At 42.4% G+C, this 21232-nt stretch overlaps 1 protein-coding gene across 1 annotated transcript in view; it reads right to left on the bottom strand.

Annotated features, from left to right (window-relative positions):
• The window catches only part of Vps13b (vacuolar protein sorting 13 homolog B), a 467803-nt gene that overhangs the window by 122283 nt on the left and 324288 nt on the right, over positions 1 to 21232 (bottom strand). Inside the window, 2 exon segments of the mRNA XM_038343548.2 lie at positions 2246 to 2448; positions 19943 to 20347. Coding sequence (XP_038199476.1) covers positions 2246 to 2448; positions 19943 to 20347 — 608 coding nt within the window.

The following is a 21232-nucleotide window of genomic DNA, read 5'->3' as shown; positions in this document are numbered from 1 at the left end:
GGGCACAGCGATTAGTGTCAAGTGCCTAGAACAAGAGAGGACAAACTTCATTTTTCTCTTATTACTGTTCTTAATGTGTACTTTTCTCCTAGAGAAAAGGTAGTGCAGTTAAAAAACATTTAAAAGGTTACTGACAGAAATGAAAGCCTTTTCAAAGCGATAAGTAATTTCCTTGGAATATCCCCAAATTGTGGTTCATGCCAGAAAAAAGGGGTTAAAAGTTGAAAGATTGATACCCAGAAGATGCTCAATCATACTACAAAAGCATCTGTTCAACTATGTTCATAGCAGCATTGTTTGTCATAGCCAGAACCTGGAAACAACCCAGATGCCCCTCAACTGAAGACTGGATAAAGAAAGTGTGGCGCATCTACACCTTAGAGTACTACTAGGCGGTAAAAAAAACAATGACATCTTGAATTCTGCATGCAAATGATGGAATTAAAAAACACCATCCTGAGTGAGGTAACCCAGTTCCCCCCAAAATGAATATGGTATACTCACTCATTAGTGGATACTAGCTAAACAAAGGATACTGAGCCTGTAGTTCATGATCCTAGAGAAGCTAAGTAATAAGGAGAACCCTAAGAAAAATATATAGAGACCCACCTGGAAATTGGAAACTGACAAAATCTCCTAACAAAATTGGGACCATGGGGGCAGGGAGTAGAAGGAAGGGAAGAAGGGGGTTGAGGAGAACTTGAGGGAATGGGATAGTCAAGATGGATGAAGGACAGATATGAGAGCAAGGAAAAAGATATCTTGATTGAGGGAGCCATTATGGGGTTAGCAAGAAACCTGGCTCTAGAAAAACTCCCAGGAATCCACAAGGATGACCCCAGCTAAGACCCTAAGCAGTAGAGGACAGGGTGCCCGAATTGGCCTGGCCCTGTAGTCAGACTGATGATTATCTTAAACTTTCCTCCAACAACAGATGGAAACAGAGGCAGAGACCCACATCGGAGCACCGGACTGAGCTTCCAGGGTCTAGTTGAAGAGTAGAAGAAATGAGAATATGAGCAAAGAAGTCAAGACCATGAAGGGTTCATCCACTGAAACAGTTTACCTGAGCTAATTGAAACTCTCCAACTCCAGCTGGACTGGGAAGGGACATGCATAGGACCAAACCAGTACCTTTAAATGTGGCTGACAGTTGTATGGCTGGGGCAGACTGAGGGGCCAATGGCAGTGGCACTGGGATTTATCTCTACTGCACGTACTGGTTTTCTGGGATCCTATTCTCTTCGGATGTTTACCTTGCTCAGCCTTGATGTAGTGGGGAGGGCCTTGGACTTTCCATAAAGCAAAGTGCCTTACCTTCTCTTAGGATTAGAAGGGATGGGGTGGGAGTGTGTATGGAGGGAATGGGAGGAGGAGAGGGAGTGGGAATTTGGATTGGTTTTTTTTTTTTAAATCTAATAAAAAAGAAAACTAAAAAAGTTGAAAGATTGCAATTTTTGGTTGATTTTAAGAAATGCACATTTAATACACCCCCTTTAGTGATAAACTAGTCACTAAAATTTCTGTCATTGTGAATCTTGTAACTTTTTTGATTTCCAACAATCTTGAGGGACATGAAATTGCATAATGAAGTTAAGAGCTACCTAAGTATTATCAAGAAAGAGAATAGAGAATCTCACACATTCCATACCTGGCTATAGGCACGAATGAGAGGTTAGGATATAATATACCAAATTTTAATAAGCGAGCATCATATGCCTAAGGTAGTTGCAACTATGACACAGCTCTGTGTGTTCGGTGACACTGGGCCTGATCCAGGCTGACTGCTCTACAATTAGAAACCCCACACAATAGAAAGTTTCCCTAGCATTTCCACTCCCAGTTTCCAGTTTCACAACCAAGAGAAACCAAACTGTATGTCCACGGAGAACCTGTCTACAGCTGTTCACAGAAGCACTTTTCGGGAATAGTCCAAAGTGGAACGATTCCCAAACTCCCTCAACTGGTGAATGAATGGTAAGAAGATACTCTAAGGTTTGACTGTGATGACAACGATCACAAAACCCTGAATATACCAACAACAGCAGCAAGACCCCAACCCATTGAACTATACTGTGAAACAGGGAAATGAGACGATATGACCCATTCTTCAGTCATGCTGTTAAGATCATACACTTCCTTATCACACAAAAAATTTAAATTTTGGTGAAGTATTTCAAAACAAAACAAAACAACAACAGTCCAGTTAAAAACCTGTGGGGAAAATTTGGTAGCCCCTACAGACCTGTAGCAGACCACCTCTTAAATCCACGGCTATTTTTGGTATGGCCTGTTGTGGGCCTGGATTGCCACTGTGTTTACACCACTTGGCTTCCAGATTGACAGTAGCAGAGAAAGGTCCCATCAGAATCCGACTTCTGTCTTTGAGGCTTGTTTTAAGGAGAAAATCACTTATGTTGAGGAGGAATGATGATCCAAGACTTATGCCTGAAGGAGAGAAAAAGAAAGGCTGTATAGTTTAATTATTCCTGGGCAAAAAAAAAAAAAAAAGTTAGGGAAAGGACTAGGCATGTTTAAAAAACAGTGGAACTCTTCTCTTGGCCAGCTCTCCCCAGCCTTGTGCCATTATTACAGAATTCTGAAGCAGGTAGACATTCACATTCCTAACAAAGCAATATTTGCCAAAACACTAGGACTTTTCCATGTGTGCACAATTTAAGTTTTATGAGTGGAGATGGTTTCATTAAATTCTGCAAGCTTTTCACAAGTACATTAGGGACAAGGACAGCTGCTTCATTCGCCCGTTACCACGATATGAAGGGGCGATTTTCTGTGCTCTCTTACGACAACAGAGCGCAGTTTAATACACTTTGCTAGACACTCAAAACTCAAGTTTTGGGTTGGCCCATGCTAAAATTCAAAACAATCAAAATACATAACATGTGCTTTCTAAAAACTCTGGCTTAATCCAAACTTCCCACCTCATAACCACTTGAATTCTACAAAGTCTTAAAAACAGACAGCGGCAGGTTAGATTTATGAGAAAAACTATTTGCCAGAGTTCAAAGTAAATACGCACAGAAAAGGAATACACTTTAAAATGTAGGTTTCCTTTTTTAAAATGCAGGAGTGTGGATCAAAACCTTTTCATAAAGCCTATAGCAGACTTTCAGGAATCTAGATGCACAGTTAAAGTGGTGAGTTCATTCTCCTCCCAGGAAACTCACATTCTAAATTGTCACTGAGAATATTGAATTTCACCAGGCCACATCTGTAATGCTCAGGGCTTAATTTCCTACTGCTATATGATCCTGAAAAAGATGGAAGATTAAGAAACACCTTAGGCTCAGGGTGTAGGTATGGAAGTACAGTACCTGCACTGATTTTCTGTGGAGAACTGAAAATTTCATATGTGGTAAGTACTTATTGTGGCAATAAGAGACACAACTTTCTTCCACAGAAGGGATCAGCACAATCAGCCCAGAAGGATAACCACAAGTGTTATCGCTACTTGTTTTAAAGTTACCACGGTGAGAAATAAGTTTCTTAAATCTTTTTATCAAACATGTACCACTGAAACTTCCCCCTTTTCACAATTACCTTGAGATTTTTTTTGATTTTTTAAGACAAGGTGTTGCTAAGTAGAACAGACTACCCTCAGACACACAGAGGTCAGTCTGCCCCACCCCGCCTCTGCCTACTGAGTGCTCAGAGTAAAGTCATCCACACACACACACACACACACACACACACACACACACACACACACACACACACACACACAGAATAGAAACCTAAAAATCAGCTCAACGAAGTCAATACGCCTTCTGACAACTGTGCCTACATGAGGCACGATACATACGTCATCAATTTCTACTTCATTCTTTCAAGCTCCATTCTCTCACTCCAATATTTTAAGTCATCAGGGAAAAGCAGCTGTGCAGTTGAAGTGTGCACGAGGCTGTCACACTTGAGCTCCTCTGTGAACGCAGCACTAGCTGTTTGGAACCTGCTCCAGAGAATGCACGTGACAGTTTAGAATCTGACTTGCCCACATCTTTGCCATTCTCCATCTTACATCACCGTAAGAGAAGAAGGATCAATGGAAAGCCATGGGAGCTACTTCCTCATGGTCTTCATCAAACAAGCGAAAAACCAAGAACTTTGAAATATTTTAGGACTATGTAAATGCTTCAAATATATGGAGTTCCAATAGATCCCTCACACAGCCATGTTATTTACTTTTTTTCCCCCTTTGAGTCAGGGTCTCATCATGTAGCCCGGGTTGACCTGAAAACTTGCTTTGTAGATCGGACTGGCTTTGAACTTACAGAGATCTGCCTGTTTCTACTTCTAGAGGTGTGAACCACCACACCCAGCCAGATCCTATTTAAAATTCTCTTCTTCCCCCATGATGTAGTTTCTCCTGGCCTACAACCCCAAACTAGATGCCATTGAGCTTAGGTGTCAAGACTTTTATCTTAATCTGTAACCAATATTCTAGTTTCCTTGTCCTATGTGATTTTGAGATTCTGAATCTCAACTATCCTAAGGCTTGTTTGTCAATTTCAGTTTAACTTCCCAGAGGATAACCTCAGCGAGGATGCCCTTGGGCATCATATGGGACATGTGATCCCTCTGTTCCACGGCTATGTACAGTAACTCTGAGGGCTTTGTCTGTCAGATTTTCCACTCAGTATAGAGTTACCCCTTGGGGAAGATTCCTGGAGATTAAGTAGATAGCTTTTCATACACTAATGTCACTATTCACTAATGGAATTCAGAATGATTACTTGATAAGTTGTGTGATAATGTTGACTTTCTAGTTCCCTGCTTTAAAAGTTGTCATTGTATTAGTGTTTGTATGGAATCCTAAATACTTTACAAATCAAAATTCAATATTATTATTACTTTGTTTTTTCTTTTTTTAAAGTTTCTTCATATTTTTTTTAAATTAAAGTTATTTCAATAACAACCTGAATCCCAGAAGTTGAAGTCACTGTCCATACAACCTTCCCCTGAGCAGAGGAGAGGGAGCACTCAGAGGGAACAGGGTGGGACCAGCCAGGGAACCTCCAAATCTTTCTAGATCATCTATTGCTGATGGGAGGTGTCCCCAGAATACCGATTCTGAGTGGAAGAGGTGGGACTGGGCTCTTTTGTGGATGAGGGTAAGCAGATAAGCACCTGCTCCTGTGCTGTCCCTTTTCCCAGAAGGCCTGGAGACAGGAGGACCAGGTGGAAGGGATAGGTGAACACTAGGCCTTCAACTCCCATCCCTGAGCATTGGGTTGGGTGTGGGCATTAAAGCTACATAGGAAAAGGGAGCACGCAGCTGGCACAAGGCCCAGAAGCCAGTGGTAGCCCTCCAAAGGCACACTGTGAAGGAAAGGAGGCTCAAATGGAACACCCCTTGGGTGCAGAGGGCCTGTGTAGTGGAAGACCCAGGACAGCAGCTGAGCCAGCTGTGCTGGCTTGGCCACAGCTCACAGCAATGCATCCTCTCGCTCCAGGGCAGCATCTGGTCTGCCAGGTCGCATGGCAGACATGAGGTGGGACTTCACCACGTCCACGGCTTGCTCAGTCTTGTCATCTGTCAATGCCTACCAAGTTTCTGGAACCACTGTCATCATCCTTGTCTAGGCCAACATGGAACGAGCCAGGCTGAGGCCCTGGGTTGCTGCGGCTCCAAAGGAGTCTGAAGATGTGAACCTGGCTGGCATGGAAGTAGAGGGCTGGGAAGTTGGGTCGAGAGTCAATTGGAGGCACCTTCCCTAGCTCCTCTGGACCAACTAACTCCATCCTCAACTGTGACAGTGGAGAGGTTCCCAAGACTCTACTTCTTCCTGCAGAGAGGGCAGGGGCTGAGCACTTGAACCAGTTCCAGGCCCCAGTGGGCACTGCTGGAGTGGAGAGGCTGACAGTAGGGGTGTCCCCATCTTGGCCTAACCAGGTCCTGGCAGCTGGTCCAGCCCCACTCTATTTTGGTTTTTCGAGACAAGGTTTCTCTGTGTAGCCCTGGCTGGCCTTGAACCAATAGAGATCCACCTGCCTCTGCCTCCTGAGTGCTGGGAGTGAAAATGTGTGCTGCCATGCTATGCTTATTTACTGCTTAAAATGAACCAACTTTGGTCACTGGGAACTGAATCTTTAAGTTGGTCTTTTTGATCTATCCTCCTCATTTGGGGATAAACTTCTTAACTTTCTAGCCACGCTACTGCAGAAGAATGGTGGCTTAAACCAGTTTTGACCGGCTGGAATGCCGAGATTCCCTGTCCTGTCTCAGTCAGGGTTCTGTTGCTGTGAGGGGACACCATGGCCACGGCAAATCTTCATAAGGAAAGCATTTAGTTGGTTGGGTCTAGCTTAATATTCAGGGGTTTAGTCCATTGTCATCATGGCAGGAAGCATGGTGGTGCACAGGCAGACACAGTGCTGAAGAAGGACCCGAGAGTTTTCCATCTGGATCAGCAGGCAGCAGGAAGAGAGAGCAGCACTGGGCCTGGATTGAGCATCCGAGACCTCAAAGCCCACCCCAGTGACACACTCTCTATAAACAGCCATAAGAAGTGACTACATAATAACACATGTAAACACACAACTATACCTATTTCTGTATGTACCCATCAGTAAATGCATCTGGGGCTCTAGTTAAATATCACTGGTTGGTTTCTAGTCATTTCCCTGTCTCTATTCTAACTTCCCTTTCTGAATTTGAGAATCTCTACAATGTATCAGGGTTTCAGTCATCACAGGCTGCTGTCATTGGACTACTTAGCAACAGCTGTGTTGATTCCCGCCCCAGCTGCAAGCTCTCTGCATCTCAGTGCTCCCCTGAGTCTGGGGCCCTTTATTCTTCTGTGTGTTCATGTTTGTAGTGTACGTATGTGTGTGTGTGTGTGTGTGTGCGCGCGCGTGCGTGCGTGTTCATGTATGCACAGACATGTAGAGGTCAGACGTCAAATTTGGTTGCTGTTCCTCAAGATGGCCAACCACCTTGATTTTTGAGACTGTCTCTTAATGGGAGTTGGAGCTCTCCAATTAGGCTGGCTGGCTGGCTACTAGGTCCCAGGAAGTCCCTGGTCTCTACTTTCCCAGCACTGAGATTACAAATTATCGCCACACCAGCTTCTTAATGTCAGTGCTAGGGATCAAGACTGGATCCTCAAGTTCTCATAGCAAGCATTTCAAAGACGGACCCCCGCCCCAGTATCTGATATGTATCTTCTAGCCAATTGCATTCTGAAAGGTGATCAGCAGTCTGCTCTTCACCCCACATGTCTACTATTTTAGTGAACTTGACTTTGTTTTAATGACCTTAGTGGTAATTTCTTGTTTTGGCAGCATGTCCATATAGCCGAGTGACAAGCCCAAGTCCTATGTTATCTATCTGTGAGAACAGACACACACTAATTCCCAACCATCCACACCAGAGCTTCTCAGCCTCTGAGATCGCAGGAAGCACTGAGGGGTTAAAGTCAATTTGCACCATTTCTGTAGGGACTGTTGAGCATATGACCTGCTAAGGAGCAGAGACACTTTCTCGATAGCGCATGAACTCCAATGCTCTTGGTATTTCACAAACCCGCTCTGTGTCCCACCGGTTCTTTTACTGTAATTAAGACTGTTGCTCTTGTCTTCTTTCTGTCGGATTCTTTACCACAACCTCACTCTCACGTCTGTTCCTGGTTTCCTAATCACTTACAGCTTGCACTTGTCTCTCTCTCTCGGCCTTACTAACACTGACCCCTGGCTGATAGAAACATATCAGTCCACTGAGAATTACCTTGGATCTCCAACTCTCCATCATCTGCAAACCTACAAGCCTAGTACCAGACACTTAGCCCTCAAACACACTTTTGCTTGTGAGCCACCTTTGCCAAGCCAAGTGGGGAAGTCATTCTCACAGCACCATCTATCTTCACAAGCCTAGTTCCTTCCTTCGCTTGGTAAGTTGCTTCTTTTCTTTCTCATCCTCCCTCCAACCACCCCCACTGCTGCCTATGGGCATCTCCATACCCACAGGTCTAGGTCCATATTAGTGATCTTCAAATCTACTTTGTTCAAGAGCCACCTGTCATTTGGAGGAACCTCTTTCCTTCCCTCTGCCCACTGCCATCTCTGCACCCACAGGCCTAGCATCAGACCCACGTTTGCCTGGTCTGTTAAACAGCTCACCGACCAGCTTTACCCAGCCTAACTCAGTTTATGCAGCTCCTGCACTGGCCCAGTCTAAAATTCAGAGCATCACGTCAGATGCACGACCACATAGCAAAGTCAAACAGCAAAGACAATATGAATGGACAATGTAGCATGTTTCCCATCAAACCCACTAATCCTACAGAAGTGCTGTCCATCCTGAAGTACCTAAGATGAATACCAGAACACAGACTTTAAAACAATGATGAACTTTATCAAAGAATTCATTGGAGTTAAAAAAAAGTAATGAAGAAACACTTAATTGGACTCTAAGAGGGAAACAACACTTGAACGATATCCAAGAAAACACAAATATGTGGATGAATAAAAGGTTTAAGAAATTATCATCCTCATGTTATCACAACTAGAAAGAGGCACACCAAAATGCATCAGGAAAACACATGGCCAACAGATACAAATGTCTGCTAGGTCCTGCTCATCCTCTTTCTTCTTTGCTCTTGTCACATACCTAAAAGAAAGTTAGAAACGGCCCACTCTTGAGACTAGAAGACCAATTCAGTTCATGCCCACATGCCTTCCCTGCTGCCACACTAACAACACCCCAACCCACATGACTGTGCTCCTAGCATGGGACATGGCTACCTGTGACGCCACAGACAGGTTTGCCCACAGCACCTGCCTATGAGAGTGTCACAGCGTCTGGCCCATTTCTTAGGAGCTAGAGTGTAGAAACAGAAACACAGTAGCTCCAATGGTTTTAGTCCTGGCATAAGGGACCTGTAAGACTGTGGCGATTTTTTATTAACAAGGAGCGGTGATGAATTTCATAAATGGTCATAAGAGAGAACAATCAACTTCATAGTTTTGACAAAACATGAATACAATCTCTGGAACTCATGACAGGGTCATTCATTTTCCTTTCCCCTTTCTTCCATTCTAGAGCCCGTCTGTGTGACAGCCTCTCTTTTGTCTTTTATCATTAAGAAACACACCGAATGTTTCTTGGGATAGGACGAACCGTGTGTCACTCACGGTGATGAATCTACGTAAATGTAAACTGGACCCCAGGGCATTTTCACTCTACACAAGTGGCGAGAGAAGGTACGTTAAGGCACAGGTTGCTCTGTTCAGCGGACTTCTGCATGGTGGGATACCATGTCCACAGTGGAAGTAGCACAGCTACCTTCTTAAGGACGCAACACTGGAGATGGCTGGGCCACTCCGGAGAGTTCTCTCTGTGCCGACAACCAATAGGACGTCTGCTGGCTGGGAAGTACAAAGGCACTTGAAATGCTAGCTTTTATATTTTCTGTACATTTTGGTCTCCAAGTTTTCAAATGTTAGAAGATTTTAAAATTAAAACTATTTCTCAATTGGAAGACATAAAATTGTCACAACCTTCAAAATAAGAAATAACAAATTTACTTCTTTAATTAGAGATCAAGCTTTATTTATTTAATTTCTGAGACAGGGTCTCACTATATAGCCCTTGGCTGGCCAGAAGCTAAGTAGACCAGGCTGGCCTTGAACTCAGAATTCACCCAGTTCTGCCTCCTAAACGCCAAGACTAAAGGAATAAACCACCACATCCCACTGGTCAAATTATCTTTTAAACTTCAAGGTCTGAAACTGTCTTTCAGCAAGGTGAGGTGCTTCAGCTAACTTCTACAACCCAGGCTGTGATCTCAACAGTGAGCACCCGACAGCAGTGCGACCACAGGCCCTGAACCCCACTGCCTTCTGCTCTGATAACCTCCTTACTACAGCGAGATGCAGTGCTGCCTTCAGCAGTCATGTGATCGGGTCATTCTGACTGGAACTTCTGTCTCCTGTCCTTTAAAGAAATACTTTTCTGCTCAAGCTTCCAATGGAACTACCTCTTTCAAAAATCTGCTTATATTTTTCATTTGTTTTTGGAAACCAATGGCAGACATTTAATTAGAATAAATGAGGTGTAACAGCACTGAGGAATAATGTCAGAAGTAACTGATGTGATGAATGGCATCGTGCTTTGTTTGTGCATTGCCGTACTTTTCAAGTGAGTATAAACTACATTCAAGGAACAAATACTCTTATGACCTTTAAAATATTCCTTTAGAAGACCAATAAATGCAAACCACTTGTTTTGAAAACCATTTAAGAACACTGCCAGCCTGTCAGCCTCAGGATGTACTAGGCCCATGGAATGCTCCTCCTCTCCACATGTCATCTGCACCAAGTGCAGCCTGAACCAAGCCTCTGAAGACTGAGTTTGCAGCGTGCTCAGTGATGACATGTGCCAGCAAAGCAGAGCCAGGTAGGTGAGGTTTTTGTTTTGTTTTTAAATCCAGCTGGAAGCAATCTTGGGCTACTAAAAATCAGCAAGGATACGTTAGAAATATCCACCAGTGAATTTGCATACCAGTGAAATATCAGGAAGCCTCAAAAAGGAAGGAAGAAAAAAATCTTTTAAGTACAATTCACAAAAATATGACGAAGCTGCCAAAGACCAAAATCTTTTCATTTTATATTCCTTCAAGCAATTATTTTGAAGCTCAAAAAATACAGCATTTGGGTGTTTTAACAGAAAATAAAAAACGTAAAACACCTGTTTTTCATCCTTAAACAGAAGGTGTAAATTGGTTGGATCCTACTTATGTTCAGTTTTGCAATAAGCCTATGTAAACATATATGCCTACTACTAGCATAAATAAAAAGTTGGAATAAAGGTAATGTAATAAAACATGAAGCATATATATATATATATATATATATATATATATATATATATATATATATCATGGAGCCATTGTTCAGTGAATAGAGTAGCCACAGGAAGTGAGAGCTCAGAGTGGAGCTTTTTCCAAAGTACCTTTTAATTTCTCATAGGGAGAATTTAGAGTTGCTGGAACCTCTGCCCCAGTGCTCCTTAGAGACTAATAGTTGGGACTCCTACTTTAGCCCAAGCCTGGTCTTCTGAATTCAAGAAACCAGGAAAACAAGCTACAAGAGGAAGTTTTTCTTTTCTCCTTTCCATATAAAAGGAGAATTTCTCACGAATGAAGAATGTCTTCTGCAATTGGCTGCTCATACTTGGTCCTTGTCTAGGGAAAGTATATTTGTTTTAAAAACTCTTGGCCTGGAAAACCAAAATGAAAAGAGCAGAAAGCCACAGCTCCTTCCTCCTTTCCAGTCTGCTACCATGCTCTGTCTTGTCTGTATGGGTTCGTTAGAAACCGACTTTATGGAAGGCAGACTGGCTCATCTGGCCACCAACTGAAGACTAAACGACAGCCTTTTTAGAGAAGAAGGACGGTAAAAGATATCTGTGAAGTTTCTGAGATCAACACAGTAGCCAATTTCCATGAAGAAAGTTCTGCTGTGCTTTTTTGCTTTTTATTTGTTTTTGGTTTTGCTTGGGTGGCAAAGGTCTCACTATGTCGCCCACATTGTTCATGAATTCCAGATCCTCCTACTAGATTAACAGGTAGGTGCCACCATGCCTCCTGAAGTCATTCCTGTAGTCATCACATGGATGAAGATTGGCCATAAACTTAATGTTGAAAGCAAAACAACTTGCTAGGTAATGTGCTGCAATGGCCTAGAAACTGGTATTGGCCTACATAATGAAGTCTGATCAAAAGAAAAACCAGAAGCCATGAAAAGTCTTTATCTCAGAATGTCCCTGGGCAAATCTCTACCTTTTCAGGACTAACTCAACAAGGCAGTTAAGACTAGCTCACTGGGCTTCATCCCAGGATTCCCTGACATGGGACACCTATTAACTAATACTTCATGACATCATTATAATATTTCAAATAACCTACAAGTCAGGAACCCGAAACTGGGGCTGTGGAGACCTACTAAGGTTTTATTTGTAGTTACTACTCTATCAAGTTGGTGCCATTACTTATCTAGTTAGTATTAAATGCAATCAGTTTGGGCAATAAGGTTTACATGAAGAAATGACCATAAAGTTATTTAGAAATAATTTTTAACTCAAAACAAATAATGATAGATGACTTCAGCATTCAAGTGATATAGTTTTGCTGAGAGAAGGAAAGAAGATTAAAAAAGAAAAAAGGTATTTAGTTTATGCCAAGCACCTACACTTCCACAGTAGGAAGCAGCTGCGCGCAGCACCTGCCCCAGCAGCCAGGCAGTGAGTAAGGGGCAGACGAGAGCACCCACCCCGCCCTTCTGCCTTACGCACTCTACTGCTTTACAGACTCCATTCCTTGGTCGCAATTCCAATTTCGCAAGTGGTAACAGCACTGTAAATAAATGCTACCCTGTCCCAGCTCTCTTGCACAGCCTCAGTATGTAACACTGACGTGGCCAACAGGTCTAGGGGACCAGTCAGCATATAAAAGAGTATCTCAGATATATTTATATTCATTCATTCCTGCCAGCCTTGTTTTGCCAGTAATCTCTTTAGCACACAGCCTATTGGCTTATGTAGACAACAGGACAATTTGCTGTGGCCACAAACAGAACTCAGTATTGTCACAAATTCAATTGCACGGGTGGCGGGTTGCTTGTGTTTCCTATAGTCTCAGGGCTGGGATTCACAACACACGCCCATTTCACAGAGCACTAAACTAAAGGTGCGGTGTCAGGATGCGACGGAAGGCTGCTAGGAAGAGATCTTTAGTTCTTAGTTACCAGGACCTTTCTTCCACAGTAACCTTCTGTGCATTGAGATTCATGGCAACTGACAGCAATTTTGTTGTCTTAAAGGTCTCCTTCTCTCCAAAACTGTTTAAATAAATATGTAAGTCTGTAAGTTGCTGTTTTCATCCAGATGCAACCAAATCTAGAGAAATTGAAACAGAAAGCACTGAATCACCACCCCCTGGCATCAATTAAGACAGGCACATGCCACTATTACAGACTATGGTGAAATATATATCACTGGAGGCCATAAAAACTTATATTTGGTTTGAAATCTTGTAACTAAATTTGATTGGGAGAAATAAGCTAATCCTGGTAGAGATAAGGCTGGAAGGTGGAAGGTAGATTTAAACAGGCATTGTAGCAGTGGTAATGGGGTTCTTGCCAGAAAGGCTCCCCAAGAGAACCATATTTATACAATTAACAATTCTTTTGCTAAAAAGAAATCAATTCTTGTGTGCGGACACATGTGGGCTGTGTAAAAACACAAGAGATGTGTAACGGTAAACAGAAAGCAATGATCTTGAGCAGGCCACATCCTTGAACACGTCATTAATAAATGTCTTTCCTACATTCAGCTACTCGGGATGTTGGAAGTCTGTTTCCTTCAAGTACTTCAAACACTGAAATCCAGGAACATTTATTATTTTAATCCATTACAGGCAGCGCTTGATTTAACTTTATTGGTTGTGGTGGTGGTAGTGTTATAAGTGAGGTACAGCAATGTTCTTTTACACATCCTTTCAAAAGGGCTTAATTACATTTTATAGTTTGGGCCAGGAATTCTGCTTGTTTTTTGTCTAACTAGGTTCAAATGGAGTTCAGGTCAGTGATGAATCAGAAGAAAAAGTCAGAGATGGTTATCTTTCTGATGTGAGCTCATCTCCCTCTAGAGCGGCTGGGCAGGTACATCATGTTCACCACTACACAGGAGATCGCCCTAATGGCCTCTTCTGTGGCTCATTACAAAGTTTTCATTTTTCATGCAGCCTTGAAATGAATACATCAGAGATTGGACACAGTGCTTACTTCTATTTCTCTGAAGTTACTATATACTCTGGATTTTAAATGATTACTGTTGGGCTGTCTGATGTGGGAACCCCCTCAGAACTAAAACACAAACGTACCTGACAAACACTAAGCATGGTGCAGACATAGCTCCTTTCCACAGAGCAAATGTATACCACAAAATCGAAGATGTGGGCATTGCAGGGACATAACTTGTTTCAACAAAATAAATAACTTCTGTATGAACATATAGTATTTTAAAATACTAACCACTAAAAGTTATTCATCCTCCACAGCATGTAGAAAGCCTTTTTCTGTGCTAGGGAGATGCACAGTGGGTAGCAGGACTCTGATGGTCAGCGATGATGTGAGTTTGGTCCCCGGGTAACGGTTCTGTGATGGTCAGCGATGATGTGAGTTTGGTCCCTACAACCCATGTATGATGAAGCATCAGAACTGGCTCCATAGAGCTGTCTTCTGACCTTCACATGTGTGCTGTGGCATGTGCACCCCCCACACCCCACGTCTCACACACACACTAAATAAAACATTAAAATGACCTTTCTTAAGTAGTGGGATTGATATTGTTCATTCTTGTCTAATAGTTTAATCTACTCACACATTATAGCAACCATGGCAAAAATACCATTTCAACAAAGAGTGTCTTATAGTTATGTATTTTTAATTTTTAATCACATTAGAGAAGTAATATAAATTATTATTTTACTAGTTTTATTTCATTTTCAAGTTTTAGAACTTTGTACTTTCTGGAGAATGCCTCAATAGATTACTAGAACATGCAGAAAAACATTCTCACAGATAAAAGCAAATAGTCTATGAGTAATTTCAGGGTGAAAAGACACCATACCAGCTTTTACCAGGGCAACTGTGAACCTTATAATAGAGGTAAAGGAGGAACTCGGTTAACAGTGGTTCTCAGTCCAGGGACGAGGAGGTGTTGTGTTTCAGGGATTCTCGCCCATCTGTTCTGCCCGCCTACATTTTACTTCTGCAAACCCATAAATACACTTCTACCTCAGGGACTATAGAAAGGCATAAGAATTCTTCTGCTTTTCATTATCACAAGATTCGGTAACTCATTTCATTGTCAAGATAATCCCCTTCACTCTTTCTTTTGTGCTTGCCAGGTATGCCAAAATGACAAATAAAATCCCAGATGTTGCAGGCCAGTGAGCATTCCACTTTTCCTTGAGTGTTGGGTTTAAGCTACTTGGGACAGAGTATCAAAAAAGACAGGATCCTGATGCCCACACCCAAAATTCATTAAGAACTGTTGGTGATCTGTCTAGCTGTCAACTAGCTGTATTTATGCTTCCATCCTCACTGGATCCTCAGCAGTTAAGTTTGTCTTCTGTCTTTTACAGTCAAGAAATTTATTTCCTGTCCTTCAGACCCTGGAAAGAGATGTATTTCTTTTTGAAAGCAATAAGGGTCTTTGGGTGCTGTCAGTGGCTAACTGCTGAACATGGGATTTTAGGCAGTCATATCTAATTTAATGCTAACTGGCATCCAAAGGCTATGAGGATGCCTTGGAGATCTCCTTCAGGATAAGCACAGCATAAACAGTGGGGCCAAGGCTTTGCTTCAGGTAATGACCTGGTTTCACTTTTGGTATGTTAGGTATTGCTGGTCCTGAATGTGTTGAGCATGAGGGGAGGCATTGTAGTCCCATGGAAAAGAATGGCTATGCTTCCTTTCCTTCTCTTGTTCTGTTTATATACAAAGTTAAGTACAGCAATGGTAGGCAAAGTAATTTAAATCACTGTTCCTTTGACAATGAGCTCAACTCACTGTGTTCTGCCTAGGAGAAAAATCCTCAATGTCTCCATGGTCACAGAGTCTTGTCAATGGTTTCCTATTCTAAATGCCAACCAATGGCTTCACCCAGGTTCTTCCCCTGTGTCAGCAAGCTGTTCATGCTGTGTTTCCGTGAGCTTTGTCTTTTGGAGGTTGCTAACTGTCCACAAGAAAGAGCACGGCAACCTCAAGTCCAGAGATTTCCCAGCTCCCAACTGTGTACTCCTGTTTGCAGAACTCTAAGGCGTGCCATCTTACTAGAGCCATAAATTGCGCTGACAGGGAGCTGCAGCGTGAGATCACTCCCCACCCTCCTGTGGAAAGAGACTTGCTGCCAGTTCAGAATTTATAACTACATAGTTTGTGTGTTTCCAAAATGACATGCTTTGCGTGTGCCCACATAGGGGAAGCTGCCACTTTTAAAGAACATGTTCTACAGTGGAACAGATCAACAGACAACTAAGACATACTGACTTTAAAATATTTCAGAATATAAGATAGTTTCTACCTTAGGTTTGTCTTGTTTCTGTTAAAGCATTCGTAAGATTTCCTGTAATACTTGGTACCAAGTGACAAGAACACAAGCATTGCTTCTGCAGTAGGACCACAGGGCTATTTCACTACGATACCCGGAGAACTAAGCATCCTAGCAGACAGGAGTCAGCCAATGAGCCGCTGCCGCACAGGCTTGTACAACGGGGAGACAGCAAGACTCAGAACCTTGACATGCTCAGAATCCGCAAGGGTACAGGGTCTGAGGAGAACCGGATGGCTAATTTATTTCCTTTAGGCAGAAAATACTTAACTGCTCTACTTTCTTCTGCAAAATGAAGATGGGAATTCTTTTAACAAGCTCAGTAAATAATTTGTACCTATTCATTTTTAAAATGAGTAAATGAATAGGAAAGTCTTCAGATTGTACAAATGTACTGACGATGTTTGGGGGAAAGCATGAGCTTTCTTGTTTCATGTCTTTATTGTCCCCTTTCCCCACATACTTTCCATAAGCTTCTAACAGCTTAGATGATAAAAAAAAATAATTAGGCAAACTCATTTTTTCTGTCCTCTCGGCAAGTGGGAGAACATGCCTACAGCACATTCCCAATGGGGCTTCTCTCAAGAGTTACTTAGCACATAGAATTCCTCTAGAATTACAAATCTATTTCAGCTCTTAAATTAAAATTCATCTGGAAAGGACTGCTTTTCCCTGTTTATATAACATTGTCACATAAAGAGTGTTAAAAAAATACTTCTCTAAAAATAGCCTGCGTGAGTTAGGGATTAGCAGAGCTCCGCCGCTGGAGCTGCTCCTTTGTAGTTTTTTCCACGATGTGCTTGCACAGTGGTTTTGAGTGTGTTTATTAAAGTCAGCACATCAAACAGGATCAAAGAGAAAGTGAGTGAGAACCGAAGAAACCCCAAGTGTGTTGTCTCATAGGGGAGCTATGCAGATTCGGATAAACAAGTGCAAACTGTTGAGGTTTTAATGAAGAAATTTTCGACAATTATTTTATCTCGAGTCCTTCTATACATGACACCATGTGCACAGCAGATGCTGTGCTGTGTGCAGCGCCATTCCTCTCTGTTTAAAGGCATGTCTGGGATGACTACTTTGTCACTGTGCTCAATTTGGTTCAGCAAATAGTTTGAGAGGTGCAGCTGCTGCAGATGCTCACAACAGTTACACAAACTGTAAAATCAAAGACTCAGCTAAGTATTTCTGCATTAGAGTCAACCTATAAAAATCTGACATTAATTCCATTGAGCTCAAAGATACACCATAAAAACTGGGTTGAATACAGAACATCACCACTTGAAAACTACAAAAAGAAATATGACTACTGGTAGGGAGAGAGAGAGAGAGAGAGAGAGAGAGAGAGAGAGAGAGAGAGAGAGAGAGAGAGAGAGAGAGAGAGACTTTTTCATTTTTACCACTTACCAAAACTATACTTAATTGCCAGGTGTGGTGAACATCTTTAAGCCCAGTACCTGGAAGCTGGAAGGCAGAGTCAGAGAGATCTCCAAGCATGAGGCCAGCTTAGTTTACATACTACGTAGCTAGGACTACAGAGCGAGATTCTGTTTCAAAACAAAACAAGTTAAACCCAACAACAACAAAATAACTCCCAACCCACCAAAACAAAGACAAATCAAAAAATCCAAACTACACAAAGTACATGTATTTGTAAGCATTTCAGATAAACTGAACAACACAGAATTTGAAGACATCTGACTGCATAATGAAATTAATGTTAAATGCTTAATTTATTTTTTTTTAAATAGTTACAACTATATATGTACTTTTAGGTTGTGTGGTGATCTTAGTGTGATGGCCAAGTTCAGGGCTAGCCTTGCTTCAAGGTGAGTTCAAGGGCAGCCTGGGCTGCAGAAAGGGAGCCTCTCCCCCACTACTAAAAACAACCCAAACCGAAGGAGCTGTGCAGAGATCTCTATTACAAGGCCCCCGACGCTAGCCTTCAGCAACAACTAGAGCCCGTTCCGGGCTTAGCTAACTTACACACAGTGGATTTTGCTGACTAAACTTGGTTATGGTTTCACCATAGTAAATTTCTTCAACTAAAGGACTAACTTCAATTTTGATTTAATGTGACACAAAAAACTTTAAAGTGCTGGACACTGCCTAGCAGAGCAATAGCAAGTATGCTTAAATCAAAGCCCAAGTTTCTATTTTTGTGTTTAACAAGATAAGAAGAACATAATTATAAAAGAAGAGAGTATATAGTTTCTCTAATATAAAAGGGGAAATTACAAAAATAATTTATTTATAAATTTTCATTTAGCTATTTGTATGACTAAATGAAAAGGTTTCAACTGTATTGTAGAGAAAACAATTATGAAGTACAAATATCTTTAAAAGTGAATAAAATAAAGACAGCAAATGAATTTAGAGGGAGTGAGGACAAGACAGGAGCAAGGCCTACACACAGCTCAGCACGATGTGTTTAAAAAAAATCCCTCCTCTGTTTGGGTCCTGGCCTTCCCTGCCATGACTGACTGAGGGGCAGTGTCTAGAAAGGCATGGACAGAGCAGACTTGACACTGTAGTTTTCAGGGTTGGAGAATCTTCTATGCCCCAAATCCTGCATTTTTCATTTCTAACTTTAAAGACAACAAAGAAACTAAGAGTTTTTAGCTGGGTTGGTTACAAATACTTCAGTGAGGAAAAAGAAATCATCTATGTTTTAGCTTGAATTTATTACCACTCAACTATAAAAGCTGAAACAAACAAACAAACAAAAAACCCTCTTAAAACTACTGTGTTCCAACTGGCTCTCTAAAACTACATCACAATCAATCTCTAGGTGCCACTTCATTCCGTTCTGGTGCAGCTAAGATGCACACAGCTCAAGGACCGACAGTCAGTGCACAGCCCTCCTCCACACAGGCAGGACTGAAAATGTACGTTTCCCTCCTGAGATCTGCTTTAGAGGACACGTCTGGCACGTGGCTCTCAGCTTTCCCAGTAGCAGTGTCTGTGACTGCAATGGTTATTTCCTGCCTGTGTTGACTTTTCTCTTCACATACCTTGTGCTCACACTTTCTGATTCAGTGTGGCAAAGCACATAACTTAGTCACAGTAGCGCAAGAGAAAAACGGCGATGTCATGGCCAGTGAGCTTCTTGCCCTGCCACAGTCTTCAGCAGGCCTTCCCTGGCCAGGTGTTGCTGCTTGACAAAATGCCTCAGTGGCATTCTTGCCACTGCTACCATGGCAACTTCTCATGTTAGAATAAATCATTCCCAGTCATGCAATGTACTGCATTAGAGTCACCTGCAAGGCTTACAAGACACAGATTATTGGGCTCTGTGCCAAGAGTCTGATTTAGTAGCTTGGTGGGGGGCTAGCGTACATTCCCAGCACGGTCTCAGGTGATCTGATGTGTCACAGACTGTACACTGTGTCACAGTGTGTCACAAACTGCACTGTGAAAAGTACTGTTCTAATGTTTCAAAAAAGCCAAAATGCTGTCACAGCCGTCTCAGCTTGAAGAAAGTCATGACCAAACAGTCCTGAAGGCAATGGCAAGAACGAGCCTCAGGAGGTGGATGGGGCTGTTGGAGGGGGCCGTTCAGGGCCTGGAATACCCCAGGCTCACAGGACATCACAACCTCAACAAAACGACGACAACAGCTCTACTCCAAACTACACTGAACCAGCATCTCTGCAATAAGGTCACAAGCTAGAAATGTCCGAATCTCTAGTGACTCTGGAACTTATTTCCACATAGCACAGATCTATAAAATGCTGCCCTTTCATCTGTTAACATAGGGTGCTGTTTTCTCCCCTCCCTCCGCCCCACCCTCCTTTTTCTGTCACTCACCTGGTACTCTTTGTGCTGCTCTGACACTAAGGCTTCCACTGAGGGTTGATAGTGATGCTAACACACACGGTGTATGAGGATGTGGGACAGTTTCCATGGAGACCACAATCTGGGTAGTGCGGACAGAAACTTTTTGAAAGCAGGAAGTGGCTCTCCACATGTTTTCTTGAAAAGAAGTCTGCAGTCCATCACAGTGAACTCTGGGCTGAGACGACTTTCCGCGGTAACATCTGGAGACGGGAGGCTCATCCTTATTCAGGATAGTGTCCGATGGGGCTGAGGTCTCTTTGCTATGTTCAAAGCTGTGTACCTTTTTAATCTTCTTTAAAAAGTGATTTATCTGATCCAGTTTGGTGAAACTTAAATTAGCTTTCAAAGGCTTTGATACATCCAAGTTGATGTCAGCTATAAAAAAAAAAAAGGTAAGAAACTTACTGGAGCTCTCTAATTAAACATTAATCAAAGTGCCGGAGCAGTGCATCCTTTAGTTGTCGCCTCTCTGCGTGTAGCTGACCAAAGGAGATTATTACTGAGCTGCTTAGTGGCCTAAACTGCTGGCCACTCACACAAGGCCCACACCTGGACAGGTCCTTCTCCCCTCGGGTTCTATGGCAAACTGAAGCAGGCTTTCCAGTTTGGTACCTATCTGAAACTGGCATTTGGTCTCCTAAAGAAACAGAACTCTTCATGCTGTGGGGACGATGGTCTTTTATCCTGTCACTTGTATTATTTTTAATAAAACACTGATTGGCCAGTAGTTAGGCAGGAAGTAGAGGCGGGGCAACAAGAATTCTAAGAGGGAAGTTTCAGTCTGCAGTCATGACCCAGGTGTGGAGTAAACAAGATGTGACTGCCTCACCGAAAAGATACCAAGCCATGTGGCCAACATAGACAAGAATAATGAACTAATGTAAGTTATAAGAGTTCATAAGAAGCCTGAGATAATAGGCCAATCAGTTTATAGTTAATGTAGACCTCTGTGTGTTTATTTGAGACTAAATGGCTGTGGGACTTGGTTGGATAGAAACCTCTGCCAAAATCCTCACAGGACCAGAACAGTGCAGGACAAAATGCTACTCTCCCAAACATGATGGATCTTCCGACTGGGTTGCCTCCCTCACCCTTCCCTAGCCAAGCTCATGAGGAAGCGCCCATTTCTCCTATGTGACCTGCTGTGCATTCTGCACTGATAAAAGCTCACACGCATGGCTCCAATAAATGTTAAGCAGATAGAAATTTCTTAAATTCTATAGTCCAATTTGTATGTATCACGTTTTCAAACTGGCCTTA

This window comes from Arvicola amphibius, chromosome 9 (genome assembly GCF_903992535.2).
Source record: "Arvicola amphibius chromosome 9, mArvAmp1.2, whole genome shotgun sequence".
NCBI lineage: Eukaryota > Metazoa > Chordata > Mammalia > Rodentia > Cricetidae > Arvicola > Arvicola amphibius.
The sequence above is the reverse complement of the archived record's forward strand: the minus strand, read 5'-3'. Positions and strand labels throughout refer to the sequence as shown.